Source organism: Limanda limanda, chromosome 10 (genome assembly GCF_963576545.1).
Source record: "Limanda limanda chromosome 10, fLimLim1.1, whole genome shotgun sequence".
NCBI lineage: Eukaryota > Metazoa > Chordata > Actinopteri > Pleuronectiformes > Pleuronectidae > Limanda > Limanda limanda.
In genome coordinates this window covers 24,031,119-24,056,047 of record NC_083645.1, presented here as the reverse complement: position 1 = coordinate 24,056,047, position 24,929 = coordinate 24,031,119, and the positions used below count along the sequence as shown (strand labels likewise).

Here is a 24,929-nt window from a genome sequence, read left to right as displayed (position 1 = left end):
TGTAATTGGATGTTGTAAACAAGGACTGTGCTGCCATTAGTATGTGTTATAAATGAGCGGAGTTGAGATGAGTGTAAATGGAAAAATTTAAGATTACACATGGGGAAAGTGGAAGATTAGGTGGATTTTGGCATATGTGGTAATTGAGCTGTAGCAGTTCGAGAGGAGACTCTGCACGGTTGGTTGGAACTCTCATCTTTCTTAGCAAGTGGAAAAACAACACAAGCAAACACAAACTTTAGCCCATTTGCCTTTAGATCCAAGGACTCTGTTTTTCTTCGAGCAGCTTGTGTGAAGGTCAAAGTGTTTGCGGTGTTGAATGTGCAGTGAAATGAGCAGGAGGACACTCGGGTGAACAGTGCAGGTTATTATCTTCACTCTTGCAAAAGTCAAACTTTTTTAGGTCTGTGCAAACATTCGAGAGGTTTGTCCGACACATTTGAAAAGAGCAGCTTTGATTCAGACTTTGAAATCGGCATTGGATCATTTTCAAAATTGATCCAGCCAAATAAACAAGCATCCTTAGAATAGTTTGTATGATTTAAGTTAATCCATCTTTGTTATTTTTAAATAAACATACTCAACATGCTGTTTTCTAATCAAGTTTTCTTTAAATTATCCCAAATTCCTCTTTGCTATAATGAGAACAGACCTTTATTTAAAGTGTTAAATTGAGCCTGGAAGAATATGTGAGAGATTGAAATGTGTTTGCTGGCAGCGAACAGGAGCCTCACCTCTGATGTGAAAGATTCAGTGTGTGCGGTTTAACAAAGTCGTGATTCAGTCCTGCCAATGTCTGGTCTGCTCCCAACATGGTGTTTCCCTGGGTGTTTTATTCTCCTTAAAAAACACAGAATATTCGACTGCAATGAAGGTCAAATCTGGACTTCTTCACTGATGATTTGAATCAGTTCACTTTTAGATATTTAAACATTTTTACTTGGTTAGTGATTGTATGTAAAGATGGAGGACGCATCTCCACTTCCCCAGAAATTAAGTTGCAATATCAAGGTCCTGCTGATGAGACTGTTTTTATCATGTAAAATGATAAATTAAAATCTAACTGATGGGGAAAATTAGCATTTGAACACATGTATTCGACAGAAACCATCTTTGACGACAAAATATTTATTGGATTTTTGGCCGATGCACCAGTCACTAACATGGGGGAGGCAGGTGTCATGCAGACAGCCACCAGGGGGCGATGTAGATGATTGTGGAGTCATGTCATCCATCTTTAGAAACAGTTTACAGATAGACTTTATAAGTTATATGAAGTTAAAAAGGTTGGCTTTTGAGGAATCTTTCTTTCAAAGGACCCAGTTTGAATGTGCAGCACGACTTGACACTGGGTTTTATAAGACTGACAATATTAATCTTTATCTAAACTCAACTAAATGGATTGAACTGTGAACAGAATTCTGTGGAGCTGAACTGGACAGTTTTGACATGTTGGCTTAGATAATATCTGAAAGAAGACCTTGTTCTAATTACTGCTGACGCTCTCCTGTGCAGTTTAGATATGAAGGACACGTGTAGACTGTGTGCGTAGCGATTTGTGAGTCCACAGCTGTGTGTGTGTGCGTGTGCATGTGACAGAGCTTGTTCCTTTGACGTCGGTGACCTTCATATCTCCTGGGTACGCCAGCAGCCATTTTGTTTTTTTATTCATTCTGCCATTTGTGACCAAGGCAGCTTGTCTGGCACTGACGCTTGTCAAAACAGCAGAAGTTCATCCGGTGTGGTGATTAAACACGCTGGTTCCATTCCTGAAGAAATTCACCAGCCACATTCACCGGTTTTAAATTGTGTAATTCAATAGCTTCTCCACTTGGTTGGTTGTGTGCAGCGGCCGGTGGAGAAGACGTAGCAGTTGTCGTTCACACGCTGCCGGCTGCAGGAAGCTCCAGACTGAGCGTTCAGCCCGAACATCTGTCAACGAGTCAGTTTGTCTCTCTCTGTCAGGTGGAGCTGCAAAAACACCACAAACCCAAGAGTTGTTCCAGGGTTTCCTCGCTTGTGTTTAATTCTCTCCACCTGGAGAAGTACACTCTCAATTATTCAGCTCTCCAAGTCGTTATTAGAGAAGGAGAAACAGACAAGAGGAGGTTTCTGTTGGGTGACATTTCAACAGCAGATAAACAACTGAGACGTCATTCAAACACATTGGTGAAAGCGTTTGGATCAATTTTCTAAAATATTTTAAATCATCCAGTCAAAAATCATCTTTGATCAGTTTAAATTTATGGATATTTCTCCTGTTTACACACATTTTTTCTCTTTATTTGGAAAAAAAGAGATTATTCTGAATATAAATAACTCCTGACTTGTGACTTATTTAGTTTAAGCCAAAATAAACACGATACCTTGCGTCTCAAACACTCCTCAGTCACAATTCTAAATATTTCAATTCCAGAAATAAAGTTTCTTCTCCCTGCGACTTAACGAGGGCACGAAGATTCTTTGATTCTATCTGGCAGATTGTTGGGAGAGTTGCTTCCAGCCTCTCAAACCCAGATGATGGTGAAGGGTCAGGATCTCTCTGATGGAAACCTCTGTGGTAAATTTACCTATAAGACATAAAAATATCCTGCGTGTTGGATAATGACACGTCACCGGTTTCTGCGATCGCTCTTCTTCTGCATAACAAGTCACCTGCTCCCAGCGAGCGGAGATCTCATTACCGCTCTCACCCAAATCCTTCTCTCCTGATCATCCCCCTGCAACAGAGTTCATTTGTCTCGCAGCTGCTGTTTTTCCCAAAGTCAGTGATCACACCAGAGCGAGCGGTGATGTCACCTCCCCCCCCCCCACCGGAGGTTTGCAGGAAGCGTCTCCGAGCCCGAGAAACTTTCCCTTTCTGGGCTCCATGACATCAGCTAATACGACTGTTATTAGCGGAAGAAAACACTTCCTCATCCCACAATGAGAATTTGACGTGACATGTGTCAACCTGTAGTTGTAGTCATTATTTTCTCTTTGCACCGACTCTTCCCCGCCGAAGCTTTCATGTAGTCGACTTCTTTGATCCGGGGCCTTTGATGGCGGTTTGTAAATACGTCGGCGCCGTGTTTTCTGTTGCTGTCAGCGTTGGCTCTTGACACCTGTGTGATGAATTTGTTCGTCAGTTCCTTTGTGGAGACGGGACTGCTCCTCTCTCGGAGTCGGAGGCGGTGGGATGCTGCTTGAGCTTCCCCCCCTTGGGAGAGAAATAATCCTGTTATTATTGTCATCCTGTTGTTATTGTGAGGCACACAGGCTCAGATTTTGGATTTTGCTGAATATAAACAGCAGCTTATTGTTAAATAATGTGAGTCTACCGGGGGGTTGTGGTTTTTCACAGGTACTAATTGGCGGAGATTTTAAACACAGCATCCAATTCTTAAGTTCAGTGCTTTTAATCAGGGGGCTCTTTCTCTGCACTGGGGAATCATTAGGAGATATTTATACATTTAGACTTCCTCTTAACATTTGAATATTTTTATTTATTCAAACAAAGAATAAGCATTTTTCCTCACAGACCCCTTTTTCCCCTTTATTCCCAGATGACGACTGCAGACTGAGCGATTACCGCCGGCTGAAAAGCAAGACTCTGGATCTGCATGACAAGAGGTACACGGGCTCTCGCGTGCACGGCGCCCACAAGGACAACATGGCTGCCAGGAAGCAACTGGTGGATATGATGTTCAAACGCTTCGACGCGGACAGTAACGGTCAGATCGAATCCAGCGAGCTCTCACAGGTAAGAACAGAACGAGATAGTGAGTGGGTGAGTTGAGATGTTCTCCTGAAAACGTCTGGTCAATTAGACAGATAGATGGATAGATGTTTAACTATTAATAAATACTAGGGCTGGGCAAGTTAACTCGTTTTAATCGAGTTAACTGAAGTGATGAGTTAACTCGATTGTTTATCCGCCAATTATTTTCTTTTTTCCTGTTCTGCAGCAGTCAGCAACAGACTTTCACAAAATAAAAGCCTGACTTTCACAATAAAACAATAAATAATCAAACCTGAGTTAACGCGAGATAAAATAATTAATCGAGTTAACTCATCACTCGATTAAACGAGTTCGCCCAGCCCTAATAAATACACAAAATACATCAATATCAGGTAAAGAAATATATCAAAATATGAAATAAATACACAAAATCTAACATAGACAATGCACTTCTGAATTATTGCACAAAGGGACACTGACTTATCAATTAAAACTCTTGAACTCATCATCTTCAAAGTGGCATCTCTTCTTCCTCCTGAGATATTTATTTTGTTTTATTCAGTTTTGTGTTCGTTGTGCGATAGAAACGTCATCAACTCGCCCACTTATTCTTAAAGTAGTCGGATAGTTTACAGACTCGGACATTTGCCTCGACACTTCCGGCCCCTACTGATCATTTCAGTGCCTTGTCTGAAAGCAGCTTTCCTCACATGAAGGTAAACACAACAACTTGATCTCGGAGTCAAGCTTCTCATCTTGTATATTAATACAGGAGGCAGAAGAAAGAGCTGCTTCCCTTTCCTCTTATAGAATCCTCTCAAGGCCGTCAAAACCACCGTTATGTTTTTACAAAATCAAAAGCCAGAACCAAAAGGAAACAAACACCCGGTGCACTCAGGTGTTTAAACTGCCCACTTTGATGTCTGCCCCCACCCCCCCCTCTGGACGCTGAGCTGCAGGTAAAACCCTTTGAAAAGCAATGTGGGTCAGAGGAGCCTGGTGCTCATGGGAGGCCGCAGCCTTTGACCAGCGCTGCCGACAGAGACGCTGGTAAAAAGGAGCTTTTTCGCTGGAAGAAAGATATTCCGTGCATAACAATGACTCCGGCCCGGACCCGAGGACTGATTTAATATAGAAAGAATTTGAATAATGGAACGTGTTAGCATCCTGCAGCGTTCTTTCAGATCCACTGCAGCAGTTCCCGCTCTGGGGTCAGTTTCCTGCTGATTCAATGGGATCTACTGTCTGAAGGGGGGGGCACCTTGGTGAGCCAGGGGTGGTCTCATTAGATTCATGTGAATAAATCTTTGTACTTTGAGCTCAAAGCTGCTAAGTGACGCCTCAGAAATTTGGATATTTTTGTCATATTTTCATATTATTTCCATATTTTTCCATGTTTTATACGTTCAACTGGGCCAGAATGAGAGAAATCAATGCTCAGCGGGTGAAATGCATAGTCAACAGTGTTGTGCTCTGTTTCGTGGAATAATATTGTCAGTTTGCTCCGAGAGTGAATTTGAATAAGACCTTTCAACCCATCGGATATTACTCGGGGCTGATTTTCAGACCTTGAGGAGCTAATGTGTTTATTCTGTTCCGCGTTTTCCTCTCGATGTTTGAGTGGCACGAGCAAGTCGGCAACAATTAACATCCACATCCTCTCTGGAACGGTTGACAGATTTCATAAACTGTCAGTAACATCACAAAATCATATTTTAAAAGACAGCAAGAGAGGAGGGGATTTCAGGAACGGTTTGAATTTAAATAAAACTTATTGGCTTCTGCACGGAATCCAAAATACGGGAAACGGCACAAACATCATAAACAAGAAACAACTTTCTTTCTTCTACCTCACAACAAAGTTACTCCATTCATCCATCAGGTATAGAGCTGACACTGCATTAGCAAAGAATAATTGCACGATGAAGTCAGAGGGAAAGTGCTTCATCAATCCAAAAGATCTCAGAGTTGAAGATGGTTGATGATAGTTTCACTGTCCCTCAACACTAGTGTGCATGCAATCAGTTATTATAATTTCCCTCAGCAGCATATGTAGGAGAATCTATGGTTTTCTTCAGGTAGTTTAAAAATGTGAGAGACCATCTCAGAGCCAGGGTTTGGTTTAGTGTGTTGTTGGCTGCTGGTGCTTCATGTTCGGCTCAGCGGAGGAGGACCAGCTCGCTGTGAAGTGAAAACTCAATAATTCATCTTAGTTTCAGGTGATTATACTCCAATTAAAACTTAATTATGAATCTTTCTTCCATTTCTGCCAATACAGCCCTTAAATCCTGCTCACTGGGCCGGTAATGAGTTTTGATGTTGAGTTTTTTAATAGCTAAGAAGAACACTGTTTCATTTTCTCTCCAAAAAATGTGAGTTTAAAATACTTAAAAGTTCAGATTTACTAAAATAAATTTGACATTCTGCATGTTTTCTTTTTGCTTATTGATGAAAGATGAAAGTGAAAGAAAACAAGAGATTCTTACAAATGAAGTTATTGCTCAAAAGCTAGAACTTAATTTGTTCTAGCTTTGTGTCCTGAAGCCTCCTTTATAATCGGAGCGCTCTCTGATCTCATTGGAAATTCCAGGGTGGAAATCCTCCTCCTGGCTCACTTGACTTACTGGATCGTGCACAATTGTCACTGACCTTTAAGTCTCAGTTGCCCTTTTTAAAATGGCAAATCAAAACTCATTTTTTCCTCCCCATGTGCGTTTCTCATATTTATCATCTAAACAAAGATATAAAGTTTAAAATCAAACTATTTACCCCAAAAAAACTGATATATGAAGTTGTCAGCTCTGGCTCTGTTTACCTGAGAGACCGTGTCTAGAAATGTATTTATTCCACAAAGGATAAAGATACAGATTTCGTCTGTGTTCTGTTTAAAGTTCCTTATCTCAGATTTTCGCACTGCAACTAAAGAAACATTTATCTTAAACATTTATTCCCTTTACATGTGCAGACTCTCCTGCAGTTCTCGTCATAATTTGAAAAAAAAGATTCCGAGTTTATTTTTGAAACAAGTGTTAGAACCAGTGACCTTTTCTCTCACACGTACAGTAAGGTGGAAGGATAGAACAGTTCATTCAATGTGTGAATCTGGAGGGACGCAGCTAGACATCTCTCTACAGGTGAGATGTCTAGCTGCAGTTGGACATCAGTTTTCCCTTCAGCACTGAAAAGCAATAAAGACTGTGACCCTCAAGTCCGAGCACAAAGACGGACCGGAGAATGAAGAATATAGTCACGATTCAACACCTTTCTTTTCTATCTAATGGCTAAGTTTCGATTTAGATAAATTTAGATATAGATCAGCTTCAAATGTATGAAATAAATACAAGAAGACAAAGATGAGATATGGAAGACACAGGCAGCTGCACAGTTATTTGTCTCCTGCAGTGTTAGGAGGATCCGCTAAAGACATGCCATTACAGGTGACTCCTAAATGTTGGATGAAGGGCGGAGCATTGATGTGATGGACGGGATGTGATGTACAGAGCCGTCTCCTGTGATCAGTGTTCTGACAGCTGATCCAGAATGATGGATGTGTCAGTGCCGGGCGGAGGAACAGGATCATGTTTTTGCATGAAGCTGAAGGGAGGAGGAGACAAACCTGCACGGTGCTGGTTGAACTGCGTTTCAGAGGAAATTCATGTACTTTTTCGTATCTATTTAGAAGAAAAATACAGGGTTCAAGACTCTGTAAAACATTATGCATATTGTCTTATTCTGGGGGCCAAGGTTGTCACATATATAAGATGTTTACAGAACAAGATCAAAAGCACTATAGTAAAATGCCTGTTAAACATGACATCACAAACCTCAGCGTCGGGTTATCGGCCTCTTCAGGAGGAGAGGAGGTTTCTGCACACTACTTATATGAAAAGGCAAAATATCCTCTCTCTGATATGGATGAAAGGAATATTTGCGAGTTTCCATCATGAGTCCAGTCTGCTGCTTTGATTAAGAGAGGTTAATAAACACATAGTGAACCATATTCAAAGCAATTGGACTTTTAGGGTATTATATTCCCCAAGCAATAATGGATATTTGGGTGAAAAACGAATGAAAGATGTTTTCAGCGAATATTTTACCAATTCATTCCGTATCAAAAATGTTGAGACTTAAATACAAATCCTTGAATAAACACGTCCTGCAAAACATGTTTTCTTGATACATAAATGTAATTTGATGTTTTGACGACAGGTGCTTGTGTTAATTCGGACATTTAGACTGAAATACAGTGTAAACTTTAACCAAACATCATTGTGTCCTCAGGTGATCAAACAAGAGGGTCTGTCCAAGGACTTCTCTGAGTGCACGTTGTTCGACCTGCTGAAGTACAACGACGTCAACGACGACGAGCACCTGACCAAAGAGGAGTTCTACACGGCGTTCGGTGAGTGCTCAGCTTGGTTTGCAAAACTAAAAGAAATGACTCTAAACAATATGTTTGAGTGATCCCCATAAAAATGCATTTTGAGTTTTGAAATTGTGGAACAAACTAATTTAATACTGTCCCTGAAAAAGAATGAACCAACAACATGTGATATTTACCTTTTTCATTTGTCATTTACATCGTCTGAGAAACAATGTGCACCAGCACCTTCATTATCTCATAAAGTGTTTAATTGCACACTTTGAATTTGATGCTCTTGTCGTCTCAATCAATTAACATTGAGGAAGAAGTATCTGCAACATCTTTACTGGGACATTAATGTTATAATACTTATCAATCTTCAAAAGAAAAAAGAAAACTTCAAACAACAGAAATATGTTGGAGCAGCAGAAAATCTTTTATAATCATAATAAATTCACATACATTTACTTCAAACCTCTGACGAGCGGCTTGCTGCACATTTAACGGCATGAAATATAAGCTGCGTGTCTTAAAATGTATAAACCTCGCGGGCTCCATAAAAAAGCAAAGGTTCTCTAATTAAACTTTGATTGTGTCTCTGAAATCTGCGGAGCGACTTCTTCTTAACATCTGAACCGTGAGTCTGTCGCGTTCCCGTGGAAACCGTGGGCCGTGCGTTTCAAAGTTTACGACGGCGATAAACTCGGAGGAGACTTTGATTTCCTGCCAGAGGTTCACTCACTTTGAACTGCAGGTTGTTTGTGTATTGTGGGATCGTCAGATGTTCCGTCCACCGCGAGCGATGGATGAAGGATTTAAACCCCCCCACGGTGGAGGGAAAGGAAGCAGGTCACAAATATTATGAAATGGTAGCATCCTGTCTCCTCCTCATTAGGAGACATAATGACGACAGGTGCTCTTCTCTATCTGAGTCTCCCTTGTTTCCTCCTCGTGATCTCTTTCATGGTTCTGACATTTCCAGTCGGCTCGATATCCCCTCGCAGAACATCCTCTGACATTTGGCTGGCTTGACACATTCAGCAGAGGGAGGCAATTCACGATCAACCGTCATTTCATCAGCCCCTTTTGTATTTAAAGCCTTTCCTTGAAGAGGCAGTAATTATAAATAAAAGTAAAAGACATCACGAGAGCAAATGGCAGAGTGAAGAAAGTCTGGTCTCGTCTGTTAATCTCCACATCACACGTGGATGTGTGGGAGCAAAGCTCTCCTGGCAGAACCTCATGAAGTGTGAGGGGACCTCAGCCGCTCCGTGGAGAGCTGCCTGCGTCTCCTTGAAGAAGAGTTGAGTTGCTCCAACTCCAACTTCCTCCTCTTCACTTTTTCAGATCCTGCAGCTTAACCGCTCACAAAGAAATGGAATATTTCACGCCGGTAAATCTCTCCCTCTGTGGCTTCTGAGTTCCTTTCCCTTTCAAACCCGTTTCATTCTTCTCCTCCACCTCCTCTCCTCCGCTCTTTGTCCTTACCTGCCACACGACGTCGTTATTAATTAATGTTTTTATGTAAATGCTTCACCGCTTATGTCAATTCATTAAAACTCTGGAATTGCTTCTATAGTGAGGTGGAATTTTTTTTTATTTTTTACAAATGAAGTGTTTTTTTTAATTAAGCAATAATGTGCTTCTTACGACTGAGGAGCTTTTTGTGTCTTTGTCAACTTCTTGACTCCAGATATTCCGACACTCGAAGCCATTTCACCCCCGTTCGTCTAATACTGAATTCAGACGAGTCTTACATTCTTGGAGGTTTTGTCTTCTTTATTTAATTCACGGTGAAACTACTTCTACTCTGCTAACTACTTAAGTGCTTTGGAGGTAGACTCTTAATATGCCTGTGAGGCAGCTGAGAAAGAAAGAGGCAGAAAACAAGGTCACAAATCCAAGACTAAAGACTGACAGCTGCACCGAAACATTACAACTCATCCACTTTCATGAGAACTAGATCCACGCATCCGAGGGATATGATCCTGGTGCAAATGAGCAGATGCAGAGACGCAGCTTTTTTTCAAAACGTAATCACGTGTGGTCGGATTCCAGGAAAGAAGGAGGTCATGCCTCCACCAGACCCAACAGTCCTCTTATGAAACCACATTTAAGTTCATTCGATCCGGATTTTTATTTGGATCTACACCAAATATCAGTCCCCAAAACATGACAGGTTTAAAAACAATCTAAATCCATGAATTAACAGAAATGTCATATCAAGAAATTGATGAATCCAAATGGATCTACCGCTGAATCTGGATTTACACTGGATCTGTTCCTTTTTTTAAATTAGGAAACAAGATGGATGCTCCTACAGTGCATACCTCCGTCAAGGCCGATTTCTTTTACACTTCTCATTATAACATACAAGATCTCTAACTTGGTGTTTTGCTGCATTGTATAGCTTTGTTAAACATTATTTCCAACCCCAATATGAAGCGTGATCTCTCGCTGTATCATCCATAAAGTTGTTACCGTCCACGCAGAAAGTCAGATTGCACAATTTCCGCTGCAGTTGTGCACTAACCCACAAGTGGCATGCATCCCTCTCTCTCTCTCTCTCTCTCTCTCTCTCTCTCTCTCTCTCTCTCTCTCTCTCTCTCTCTCTCTCTCTCTCTCTCTCTCTCTCTCTCTCTCTCTCAACAATAAGTTAAAAAACAGTAGTTGCTCAGGTTTCCTTTGCATGGACGATCCATTGAGGTTCCTCTGTATGTATTTATAAATCAACCGTGTAGCGTCTCACCCATGAGCTGCATTTTTTTTCTTTTCCAAATTTGTTTCATCTGAGTGGACGGGTGTGCGGAGCCGTCGACATAATCCAGTGACAGGCGTCCTGGATAATGGCCTGAACCGTGGCTTTGAACATGCGTTACAGTGGCTTGCAGCAGCTGCAGCCGGGAGACGAGCGGCGCCGAGCAGCAACACGGGCCGAGCCTGAGGCTAACACCCCCTGACAAGTTATAGTTTCTCACTTCATTGCCGACATAATCTGTGAGTGGCGGCTATAAAAAAAAAAAAAATCCATGCAAATACTTAAAGCGCTGTCGTAAACAAAACGAGGGCCGTCATAAAGTAAATCCGAATTATGGCGCAGCTTGGAAAAACCAACGGCAGTAAACGCCGCCTGATTCCCCCCCCCCCCCCCCCCGATGAAAACCCCACCTGTCTGACGGCTGGGCTAATAAGGGCGCGCTGCTGCACACCTCAAAGTGTGGCAACTGTGTTTATCAGGACAAAAGATAAGACGTTAATGTCGATGCATTATTCATTCCTGCATTAGAAGGGACTGGAAGGGGGGGGGGGGTGGGGGTGGGGGTGTGTGTGTTGAGAATCAATTTGCCTCCTAGCTTGCCGTAGGAAACTGTCTGGCACAAGTGATGTCTTTTAATTAGATGATGTAACAGATATGAAGGATGTGTGCCACGCTACCGAGAGTCGGCCCCTTGTCATCGTTGAATCATTTGGTGAGTGATGGCCCCGGTGCATCATGGGTACACAGATAAGGCGCCGTCCATCAAGGTGTGAAAGCACGTCATCAACTTTTTTGGTGGGAGTGTCAGGACACACTGGGGGGGGGGGGCACTGACTGACAGACCCTGACATCTTTCATTTGCACGAGCGAGACGAGAGACAGGGACGGACAAATTAGTAAATGTTCAATGTGACTGTATAAACTCGCACGGCGGCGACCTTGAATACTGTTCACTCTCGTATATACACGAACGTTTTATAAAAAAATAACTCATCATTGATGTGAGTGTGTACAGCAGCTTCCTGCAAAACACAACTACGAGTATCGCTCGGCACTTCAACCTCATCCTGTGCCCCAGTCACTCATTGGAAGCTGAACCGCAATTATTGCATTTGAGTGATTACAGGCTACGTTGTGTTGTACACATTTGTGCCTCTGTAAATACAATTCTGCATCCACTTCTCTCTCCACTGCCTCCAGAGCTGCACACTCTGCTAAAAAACAAGATAGCTGAAAAGCACTTGTGTTCAGTCGGCGCAGAGAGGCAGCTCTGTCGTCTGCAGCCGACCGCTCAGCATCTGTGATCACCGCCAAATAAACTCAGGAAAGGTCACGCTCGCGGTTCGCTGCAAGTAATATCTCAACGTGAAGGTACAAAAATACGTCTGGAGCGTAGTGCACCTGATGTTTGACTTACCGCTGAGTGTATTTGATGTCTGCTATCACACCCAGGCTGTAAGCAATGCACATGGTCTATTAGGTAGATTTACATTAGTCAGGTTGGGTTGCATTTCTGGAAAAGCCTCTAACTGTGAGGCAGACAGTGACCGGTGCTGTTTGAGCCCTTTCAGCTCGGTCTCTGCTTGTGCACCACACAGTTTAAATGTTATTAGTTTGGATGAACCTACTAAACCAGTCTCCGAGCGTTCGGACGTGCTGCTTCACAGACATCGATGGAAATGAATGGGCGAGTGCTCGGAGAGAATCTGTCTGAATGCTCCCTCCGGGTTGATTTGGCATTTAACCACATCACCAACAAACCCCCACTCCACATCCCACCGCATAGGGCTCATTCATTATTGTGGCAACTTTTTTAAATCACCCACCAAGTGAAAGACGTTATCCCTATTTCTATGTACATTAGTTTCCCTCCTCTCAGCTTCTCTCCACTGTTTCTTCCTTGTAAACTTGATTTATTCAGGACACATTATTTATTCAACTGATTCCCAGTAATGACCTTAATTGTACTTTTCTATCAAGTGGAGTATAACTGCTGTGGGTGCTGTACTTCAGGATCCATCTTGCCCCTGCTCGTTGCTCCGTGGAGCCCAGATATTGATCTGAACCCTGACACCTCCTGACAGAACACACGGCTGTAGGAGATACAGCTCTTTGATTTCTGCTGAGGCGAGGAGGGTACTGGTGGAAAACCAGGATGGGCTGTAATAAGATCTATTTTATTGTAATTTTTAAAGTGGCCGCCATAGATTGCTCGAGTTCAAGGTGAGAGTTGGCTGTGTTTTTATATCAAGAGCAACATCTGTAACTGAGCGTTATGTTCACATCAGCAATGATTTGCCATTAACTCTGTATACAGTGTATGCCTCTGGCAACTCAGTAATGGCTGAGTTGGTTTCAGCAAATGAAAACAAGCCAAAGACAGGAGATTTTTGACTAGGGCCTTGGGCAAGTATATAGTTCACCGAAAAATGAAAATGAACTCATTATCTACTCCCCAACAGGTGAAGCTCGGTTGATGCAGGTGCTAAATATACTGGCCTCTTTCACACAGATTGAAAGTGATGTGTCTCAGAGTCGTGAAGGCTTCACTCGACACGACAGCCTCAGTAGAATAGATGCTACGGCTCCAGTGCTCTTTGGTTAACTTATTGCAGAGAGTGCAGTTTTGTAGTGTTTGTAGCAGGAGAGAAAAAGCAGGTGATAATTATCCTTACCTAATAAAAAGCATTGCATTTTTTAAAAGCTTCTTAAAGCAATACTGCAGCAAAAAGCACAATGAGTGCTTGCTTTGAGAATTTGTTTTTATTTGGACCATTTGAAATAATCTTTTATTTATAATTTTTAGGTGGAAATTCTCAGATTCTCAAATTTAAAAGTTCTTTGACCTCGTAAAAGTTGAGCTGCACAGTTTTTCCACATAAATCCATAAACACTAACATGACAACATTGATGAATCCTCTCGGGCAGACGTGAGGAGATGCTCAGAGGATCTTCATCTGTGTTGTTATATCAAGAGCAACATCTGTAACTGAGCGTTATGTTCACATCAGCAATGATTTGCCATTAACTCTGTATACAGTGTCTGCCTCTGGCAACACGGTAATGGCTGAGTTGGTTTCAGCAAATGAAAACAAGCCAAAGACAGGAGATTTTTGACTAGGGCCTTGGGCCAGTATATATAGTTCACCGAAAAATGAAAATGAACTCATTATCTACTCCCCACTATGTCGTGTTTGAGACGTGTTTGTGTCCAAAAAAACAACTCTGGAGTCTCAGCAGTAAACTTTGTATCCAACACAATTTTAGTCGATGGTGACCCACACCTTAGACGTAATAAAACAACAGAAAAAACACAACATGCCTCCATGCAGCTCCTGTGGTTTCATCCAAGCATGTGTTTACCTTTGTTTAATTTATATTTTAAATCATCATTTTGCCAATTTTAGTCTGACATAATCCTCGCAGTAGCAGAAATTGTGCTTTGCTCTGAATACGAGTTAACCAACACTCTCCTCTTGCACTCGAGATCTAAACAAACAGACAGGACGGCTCGCTCCACTAAGTGATATTCAAGTGTCGTGACACAGCCACAATTAATGGATACTCAGGCTTTTACTTGTCATAACCCCTGCTGAGGATCCTATTCACATGCTGCCACAAGTGGTCTTAGAATGGTTTCATAATTCATGCCTCATTCTCCAATATGTAGCTTTTCTATATCTGGAATGTATTAGAGAGATTTAAAAGAACTTGAATTAGCTTTTTTTGTTTTTTTTTTATTTGAAATGATCCTAAACCCCAGTGCACAGGCCAATGCACTCAGTGGTTCTCAACAGGGGATTGCTCTTTCCTATTCAAGTGGATGATAAAGGGATCGCATTGTATTTTTGAACAGTACGTTTAATATATATTCATCCAAAAAAGCTTTTTGTCAAGACCACTTACTTATTTGTGTTGTATACCCTGAATGCCTTCAATTCTGCAGCACAGATAAGAATCAGAATTATGGATTATTTATGTAACCGTCACTTTACATTATGTTTTTGCAAAAGACACCAGATGCTTCAAACAAATGTCTAAAAGCAAAGTAGAAGCAGTAGAAACATTGGGTTCACTCATCACCACACACACACACACACACAGACACACACACACACACACACACACACACACACACACACACACACACACACACACACACACACACACACACACACACGTAGACAAGTTTTTAGTATCTTAGGCAGGCAGATGTTGGACCTATGTTTGAGAAGGATCTCTAGGGATCTTTAGTCTCACTATTGCCCTGTACAAACATGATGCAGAGTAAATACAGTAAAATGAATAAAGTACTTGTGCTACTCGGCCCACAAGCCCGTCAGTGCAGCTGCTTCTGAGGACAGTTACACAACTGGAGGTCAGAGACTTTTCTGGATTCAACAAACGAACGCTTCAGCTCTGGTTTGAATTCTAAGTTCGGTGAAACCTTCCCTCAAAATATCTAATGCCCTCTCACTGGGAGAGGTTCAATGGGGCTTCTCTGGCTGTCAGGACTGCTTAGCAGTGCAGTATAAACACAGCGCTCCTCTTCTCTCAACATTTAACTGCCCCTGTCAACCAATCTAAGGTGTTTGTCGTGCACCGTTTGTAGTTGTGCAGCTTCTCAAGTGGGATGGGAGGCGGCTGCAGGTTTAAACCCAGTAGAACACGCAGGCTGGCGATTAGAGGCTTTCTGCATCTCCAACAGGTGAAGCTCGGTTGATGCAGGTGCTAAATATACTGGCCTCTTTCACACAGATTGAAAGTGATGTGTCTCAGAGTCGTGAAGGCTTCACTCGACACGACAGCCTCAGTAGAATAGATGCTACGGCTTCAGTGCTCTTTGGTTAACTTATTGCAGAGAGTGCAGTTTTGTAGTGTTTGTAGTAGGAGAGAAAAAGCAGGTGATAATTATCCTTACCTAATAAAAATCAGTGCATTATTTAAAAGCTTCTTAAAGCAATAATGCAGCAAAAAGCACAATTAGTTCTTGCTTTGAGAATTTGTATTTATTTGGACCATTTGAAATAATCATTTATTCATAATAGTTAAGTGGAAATTCTCAGATTCAAATTTAAAAGTTCTTCGACCTTGTAAAAGTTGAACTGCTTAGTTTTTCCAAAATAAATCAACAAACACTATCATGTCTACGTTGATGAATCCTCTCGGGCAGACGTGAGGACGACTCAGACGATGTTGACTGAAGTCGTTTCCTTGGAAGACGCTCAGAGGATCTTCATCACACGGCTGTGATGTCGAGATAACAAACCTCCCATGTTTACACTCTTCTTACCGTCTTGTTTACGACAAGCAGAGCTGCTTCGGTTGCTTTGTTTCCCACAAGCTATGAAACATGTCATATAAAAGAAAAGTGCTGTTTTGATTATAATAATACAAATGGTCTTATGAAGGAATTTTATAAAACAAGACCATGATTGACAAATTCAATGAGAACAGATTTAATCAAATCGAATCAATATAGATATATATAAGAACTTCAAAAAATATATAAAGTGCTACACAGTGTTTTAGTGAATATTTTTTATATTATTATTAATTATTTTTTTAATTACCAATTATTCCCACGATATTTAAACCATAAACCATATATTGAATATCTATAAACTACAAAAAAAAACATGAATACTACAAAACCTCAACAAAACAAAGTTCCCTGATACTTCTGTGAAAGTTTCATATCTGGGCCTTAGCTATAATAGATAACTGCTTTTCAGGTAATGAACTCTTGATTTGTTTTCATATGTATTTTATAAAATTGATTGTTTTGGAAGATTGGATGTTTGTTGTTGTATCTGCTTCTTTATCATATGAGCTAAATATAAAGTGTGCAACGTACTCTTCTCATTTCCCTGCACACAAAGCAATAATAATGATAAAGCGAAACATGCTTCCATGTGTGTCTCCTTGGATTAACGTCACCCTCAGGTTATATCTACTATATTAAACCGCTCCTCTTCACCAGGCTGAATCTGCATCGGTTAATAGCGAAGAGGAAATGCAACCTGGAGTGGTGCTAAGGCTTGATGATGATGATTAGAGTGGCTCCATGTGCAATGAGAGAACAATTAGAAAACAAAAATACACCCAGACTGTGTGTGTTTGTGTGTGTTTGTGTGTGTGGCTCGTGGTAGAAGATCAACGATAAAAACAGACATAAGTGTTTTCTCTCAAGAAAGTATACGGAGCTTGTGAGCTTCAGAGTCGAGACTATTTTCTGTCTCCATCAGACGTTGAGGTCCACAGAGTCACTCATTTGCAGGATCCAAAAAAAAAAGGCAGAGACACAACACTTCTTTCTTTCGGGAGAGAGTTTTGCACAAATCAACTGAGCCAAGATCAGAGGGTTCACACGGATGTGTTTGCTGTTTTTTTCGGGATGTTTTTTCTTCTGCCTTTCGTGTCTTTGTGTACGGGCTATGAATACTCTGCATCACGGAGAGCACTTTTATCTTCACTTCAGAGTGTCAAAGCCAAAGCAATTGGGGGCTACACAACCGTTCAGCCTCGGTAATACTGAACATCACTGAGATGGAGAGAGAGAGAGGGCGGGAGTGTGCTGGAGGAATGAAAGACTTGGTGAAGAGAGACAGAGCAAGTGAGCATGTGTTTGAGAAAGCGAGCGACAGAGCATGATAGGGGATGGAGTGGTGGTGGTGGGGGTGGTTGGCTGAGCAACCTTGGTGCAATTTGTCTTCATGCGCCCGGCCCTCTCGCTCCGTCCTGCAGGCCCGGGCTATTCTCCCTGACAAGCTTGTTGCCTCCAGTGCAATCGGTGATTTAGCTCTTGCCGTGTCACTGGTCAACATCCCAGTCTGGGAGAAGAGCAGAGTAAATCAAAAGCCGGGACTTCACCGTTAATCAGTAATTACGGGCTGGGCAGTGAAGGTTGATCCTCCCCGGGAGGCAGAGTCCCTCCGGCCTCAAATCAGACCAGAAAGAGGAGCCAAGGCCACTTCCTCCTCGGATAAATCTCTCGCAGAAGAGGTGCCGGACTCAAAGTGTTTGAGTCGCCTCCAAACTGCTCAGACTCCCGCCTCCCGGAGGAGTTTCTCATTCCGGTCGTATTCCAGCCATCCCTTCCTTCCTGCCCCCCCCTCTACTCCCTCCATCCAACAGCTAAAGCCGTCTGTCGCCCACTTTCTTCAGTAAAAATTCTCCTTCTTACTTCACACGTTTCTATCCCGTGGGGATCAGCGGTAAATCGAGTTTGTCGCTCGCAGCGAATTCCAAAAGCATTAAGATACAAGGGGGCTGTAATTGAATGGTTAGGGAGGACATTATTGAAGAAGATTTCTGTCAGCGTATCCGCCCACCACCAGCACGCCGGGCGCCAAGTGGCTGCCTGGTGTGGAGATCTGCACGCTTTACTGTTATTACTGTCGGGGGAGGAGGAGGATGCACGACTGATGGACTGTGTTTTATTATTTCTTGCTGTGTTGTTCTAGTTTTTATTTTTGTATTATTTAAGTTTCGGTTCAGGATTTGCTTTTCTTGCTTTTGTTTGTTTTGGCTCTTTTAAAATTAAATCCACTAACTTGTAGCTAATGTCTCATGTGAGATTGAACTGTGACCTCAGGTGCGAGTAAATAAAGACAAAGAGAGAGAGTGACACGGACACTAAGAGTTCTGCACACTGGAGTTTTCAGTTCGACCCCGACCAAGCACGATCAGCCGAGCCTGACCCGAACCCGACAAAAATTAAATTTTTCATGTCCGAACCTGAGTCGAACCCGATGTTTTATCTGACGTAACGAGCAGTCTAAAAAAAATCAAGGAGATATTTTAACCCAAACTCTAAATCATTTCAACATCACCTGACTCGTCGGATCTTGACAGATTCTGATCCTCTCAACGGCACAAGGCGTTAGATTCAACACATGGTTATTATGAAACCTTTATGTTTAATGCTTATCCCCTGAATGCATTTTCAGACCATCACTGGGTTCATAAAATAAACTCTCAAAGCTGTGATGGACCATTTGTTTTCCCACTGACGTTTTACCGGACAAACACAAACCACCGATCCTGTGTAGTTCCCCTTTAGCTGGAAAGAGAACTTACTCATTAATCGATTTGCTCCAACCAGTGGTGACTCTGTTTGTTTTTTCTCTCAAATCACAGCTCGAGCCGGCAGCGTGTCTGCGACCCCCCCGAAACAATTATGTTATTGTCGAGAGTTTTCTGAACTTTCTGCCCGAACTTGGACAGAAGTTCCTCAGTTGTGCTTCTAATGAGGCCGTGTGAAACCAGAACAGTTCATTTCCCTTCAGTCGTTTCTCTTCTTTGTGTCTGTGATATCGCTCCTGCCCAGTTCTGCTGCTCTGCCTCTATCACATGCACACAGCTCTTATTGTGAAGGAGGAATAAATGTGCTGTGTAACACTGCGACTCCAAGTGTGACCATGCAGGCGAGAAAAAAAATACACTGCAAAGCTCGGTTACATGTTATTTTGCTACATGGATAAATGTGCAAATAAACAAATGAACTGCATTTTTTTTTCCATCCAATGACTGTCTATAAAGCACCAAATCCCAACATTCACTAAATCAAAACACTTGTGGAGATTATATAATATTATCGAGAAATGCACAGAAATGTCTTATAGCTAATGAATAAATACAAGATTGTGCATTATACAAACACAACAAAAACTAATGTTTTAAATAAATTCTCACTAAAATCATCTTCATATTAATTATAAGATTCACTGCAACTTGATATTTCAACACACATGGACAAGTGGACACCTGTATATTATCACACAATGTGATGCAACAGCCGGGCAACATCCACTGGTTTCATGGAGCCGGTGACGCTCGGTGTTTGTCACAGAACGTTTGGCTCAACCAGGTGGAAACATTATTTCTGTTGTGTTGAATTACGTTTCGATGGAAGACGTTTCTGTTGTTCTCTCCAGAAAGTGGTGAAGCAGAAACAGCTTTTTTATTGTATGTCTGGGTTTTATTAACAATGGTTGAAATATCTTTTAATGTAATTTACAGATTTATACGAAAAAGATACGTGAGATTTGTTTCTTACATTTTAAAGGTTCAGTGTGTAGAATTTAGTGACATCTAGTGGTGAGGTTGCATGTTGCAGCTGAATACCCTTCACCTCACCCTCCCCTTCCAAAGAGAGAGGGAATCTGTGGCAGCTTCAGTTGTCATAAAAGCTCAAAAGGTGTTTAGTTTGTCCAGTCTGGGCTACCGTACAAAACATGGAGAGGACCTGCTCTCGATGTAAATATAAAGTATTTAAATATAAAAGGCCTATTCTAGGATAAAGTGAACAACAATTTGTACAATTTGTATTCAACACACTAGTGAAAACATCACTATGAATTATTTTAAATTCATTTTATGCCAACAGATCCCTTTCACCTAAATCTTACACATTAGACCTTTAAAGCCCAAAACTTGTAAAGCTGCCGGAGGAGCAAATTGATCAGTTTTACAGCGAGAAAAATAGGAAATGTGAAATTAAAAACTACCAGAGAGTTTGAACGTCTCTCCGCCTCCAGTATAATCACCTACACTTCGAGTTATACTCCACTCGGGAAGAAACGGCTGAAATTAATCCTCTAATTTTGATGTAATCCTGGCAGTGATTTGCCCGGGCTTAAGCAGGGCCGCCTCGGGCCAAACGGGAGATTAGAAGTCTTAACTCCGAGTTTCCCACCAAGAAAAAAATAAAGCACGTGTCGTCCCTCGGCGCCGCGCGTCCGATCGGACCTGTGATGGCTGAGCCCGGTTCACAGTTCACAGACGCAACAAGTGGAGCACACAAAGCAGATGAGCGGGCCGGTTAAGGACGCGTTCACAGGGCCACCGGAGTCATGCTGTAATTGAAGGTGCTCTCGTCCTTCTTCTCTGGGCCGTGGCGAGCGAACACTGTCTGCTGGACCCGCTCTTTCATTACGTTTTGTATTTCATGCCCTTAGGAGCAGAACAAATTGAGTCTCTGTTTCCTTTTGCTCCGCTGCTCATTACCCGAGAGAAAAGATTAAAAAGCATTCTCTCACAGGCCACGTTACACAATGCCTGCCGGAGAAACGGGAACGAGTGTACATTGTGCTGGTTGTCTCATCAAAATACTGGACGCACAAAAGACGTTAACCAACCGTGGCCCCGCTGACCCCTCGGCACCCGGCCCCTGGCTTCTCTTTGTGCCAGTATTTGCTCTCAGGATTAGTTAGAAATGAAGCGATCACAGACCACTTCTCGTCGTTAGCAGGAACTGGCTTGAAAGGATGTTGAGGTACTGCAGGAATACGGAGGCGAGCAAAGCACCGGCTCTGATCGAGGTCTCGGGCTGCGTTTCCATGGGGAACCTCTCCTGGCAGCACAGGTTCTTTCTGTTTGATTCCATGTTAGTTTCATCTGAAGGGGAGGCAGCGAGGAGAGTGGAGCTTGTTTTAAACTCTCAGAGCACTGATCATGTTCAAAATATTCCAACTCCTGGTTGCAAAGCAGCGCACTTCAGATGGGATCCCAGCAGTCAGCAGACCAGCAGCAGCCCCCCCGCCTCCCAAATGCGCCTGTTTTGTTCTGTTCGCTTAAAAAAAAAAAAAAAAAAAAGGCAGTACAGAGACGAGGATCCTCCGGGAGAAAGCAGAACTTCCTTTATATTATCATCACATAAATTATGCAAAGTATTTACACAACATTAAACTTAATTCCCCCCCAATTACTTTGGAAATTGCAATAATTGTGCCGCCTCAGTGAATCTTTAACTAAACAAACGTTTGCCTCAGCTCACCAGCAGCTAATTGAGACTCTCTCGTGTTTTTGATTTTCTGGTTCTCAAGCGGCATTAAGAGGAGAAACATGTTTATTTTTTAATTTTCAAGTACTTCAGTGAGAAGCTGTGTGAATTACTAGTCATCACATGCAGAAGGAGTTCGTCAAATTTCCAAAAAACACGATTTTCTTCTCTTGTTCTAGCTAGAATTTTAGGTTTTTAACCCGGAACTGGAAACTTCTTCCGTCTGACCTCCATGTTTCTTTCCCTCTTCTCTACAGATGTCTACCTGCTCGACCTGCCTGACGACCAGAAAGTGAGCGTCACCACGGTAACTGTCGGCCAGAGCGCCGTATTGACCTGTGCCATCACCGGGGAGCGGCGGCCTCCGATCCTGTGGAAGAGAAACGATCAATACCTGAACTCCTTGAACCTGGAGGACATCAACGTAAGAACCACCCGTCAGCAGTTCTAATTTATATACTGTAGGTCGACGTACATGTTCGTGGGTAAATCAACGGAGAGATGTTAATAGTTAATGAGATTTATCGTTGAGTTACAACCACGATGCCGTGAACACGTCTAATTACCGATAGTTGGCGTCGTGAAGCATCGTCACTCTTTCAACGAGACGCTTTCAGAAACATCACCTTTTCTCTCTTTTTAGCACGAGCTGTAAATTTCAGATCATTTCATGCCGTATTTCCCTCTCATCATATTCCAGATTTATTTCATTTGGCGGTGGCTCCGGTTTGCCGGCACATTTTTATCTGACTGTCGATGCATTTGGCTTTTGTATTGTCGGGCGTGACGGTAATCCAGGATGTCAGTTTGTATTCTTGGTGTCTGTGTTTAGAGACTCGCCGGGGGGGACGGGGATTTCCGACAAATAAAGAAAAGATAAAGGAAAGGGAGGGGAGGGGGGACCAAAGGGGTTCAGCCCTAGAGGAAGGACCTACTTTAACAACTCTCTGAAAGACTGTTTGTGTGTGTGTGTGTGTGTGTTTGTGTGTGTGTATTAATCTACATCCGCGGCTCCAGACAGCTCCGTGTCACTTTCATCCTCATCAAAAGCAGAGAGGAGGATTCCTCTGCTGGCGAGGAGCAGAGGAGCCGGAGCTCCTTCAGCCTCCTGCCTCTCCTCGGCTCCGTGTCAGGGCCGGCCGAGATCAGTGTGATACTGCTGCGCATAATTAAGTCAACACTGTCGCAGTAGATAAAGGGAGAGCCAGCGAAGCCGCTAATGTAACATTAAATGTTGATGACCCTTAAAATGAGTAAGAGGCGCCCAGCTGTCTCCAGTCATCCTTGGCACCATCAACCCGCTCTGAACCTGCGCCCTGGTTCTGGTTGCTGGTGATGTGTGATTCCACATAAAGAAACTCAGAGGTGACTTTTTCAGAATCAGAATCAGAATCAGAATCAGAATCAGAAAGTATTTATTGCCAAGTAGGTTTACACCTACCTGGAATTTGCTTTGGTTATTGGTGCATACAATGAACATAGAAACATAAAAACACAATAAATACACCACACATAAGAAAAACAATAGTAATAATATAAAAAAAACAATTTATATTTACTTCTTATTTACTTCTTATTTACTCACTTTTTCATATATTTATACAAGGTAGCATTTATTTAGACAAAAACGTATCTATATAAAAATATATAAAAGATAAAAGCTATAAAAAGTGAAGTAAAAGTAAAAAAGTTTAAAACGTGAACACCAGACTCACAGCTTTTTCCAATCGTTTGACGTTTCCTGTTAATGTATCACGGCTGATTCTTTATTCATGAAAAAAGATTGAATGCAAGAACTGGGTTTTATAACAAAGACACAAGTTGGATTATTTCCTGAACAACACTAAATATCTTTTGGAGGATTTACCGGAGGACGGATACCTGTGTGAGGTCCTGTGAGGTCAGCTTTGATCTATCATTCATATGGACTCTCTCGGAGAAGTGTTTTACTTCTTTCCTCTTTTTCTTTTTGGCAGAGGAACTAGTTTTTGTTTCATCTCCTCACATTGCCTGAGGACACAGAGCTGAGTTCAGGGTCCTGGCCGCAGGTGGTCCGTCGTCAGCTTCCCCTCGTAAACAATATCTGATGATCTCACTCGGGCGTGTTTTCAATTCAAATGTTACCTCAGACTCGGTAACCCCCCCCCCAAAATGCTTCGTCTTAGGTTGATCAACAGATAATGGCCTCATATAGATGAAGAATTTGACCTTTCATCCTTTCAATCAGAAGTTTATATTTTTCTTGGCCACCTTTTTCTTTGGGTCTTCATTTCTTTTACTCCATCACTGAGACGGTGGAGAAGAGAACACAATCACACGTTGGCCTTTCGGGGGTTTGCAACCGTCGTGCTCCTGGAGAAAGAATCAAACTTTAATTTCAGTCCGCGGAACTCAAACTTTGTTGTTTGACACTCGGAGGGAACTTACCTCCACGGAGATCAGACACATATACACAGAAATGAAAGTAATATTTTTTACTGTAAACTCACTGAATACAGATCAGCAAATGGATGCAAACCAAATTTAACTTATAATAGATTTTTTCATAAAGATCGTTAAACTATTTCTTGAGAAATTCCCCAAAAGTATATACAAAAATCACCTTAATGAAAAATAATCCTGGATCTGCACCAGTTCTTAACCAGTTCGGACCGTTTTCCATATCTTTTCACCAAGTTTCGTGATAATAGTATTTTGTTCATAAACAAACCGACAGGAGTGAAAACATAATCTCCTCGGCAGATTGAAGCAGAATTTAAAAAAGGAAGCAAATAACAGTATTTTAATTTTAATTAACTCTAAACCACTTCGGTAGGACCCCCCCCAGGATCTTAATGCTACCTGTGTTTAATGCTGCATTAGATGACTCCTCTCTCTCTCTCTGTGGTGCAGACAGCACACAGCTTGATGCCAGTGCAGCCTCATGAAGTGAGAGTGAGTAAAACCACCAGCAGGATTGTCTCTTCATCCTGAGAGGACTCGCTGTACTTTGACCCTGTCAGTCTGCAATCGTCAGATTTGATTTTTTTTTTGTGTGTGTTGTTTGTGCCTCACAAAGCTCAAGTTGACAATCTCTGCCAGAGCGGAGATTACGCTCGGAGCAGCTGCACTAACACCAGACACCAGCAGCAAGTGAATCAGCACAAACACCAGCAGCCCGCCGTGGCTCGTCAGGAAACTGTGGAAACCACACATCACCGAAAGAGAACTACCGCTGGAGCGCGAGCGGCACAACCCGGCGCCGGCTTAATCCAGATTTATATTTGGCTCTGAGACTTCCAGTCAATCATTGTTGTTGCTT

The 24,929-nt window shown here is 42.2% G+C and overlaps 1 protein-coding gene across 1 annotated transcript in view; it reads left to right on the top strand.

Annotated features, from left to right (window-relative positions):
• fstl5 (follistatin-like 5) overlaps positions 1–24,929 on the top strand; it is a 134,878-nt gene that overhangs the window by 54,723 nt on the left and 55,226 nt on the right. The window contains exons 5-7 of the mRNA XM_061079209.1: positions 3,546–3,742; positions 8,003–8,123; positions 21,886–22,052. Coding sequence (XP_060935192.1) covers positions 3,546–3,742; positions 8,003–8,123; positions 21,886–22,052 — 485 coding nt within the window. The remainder of the gene's footprint in view (positions 1–3,545; positions 3,743–8,002; positions 8,124–21,885; positions 22,053–24,929) is intronic.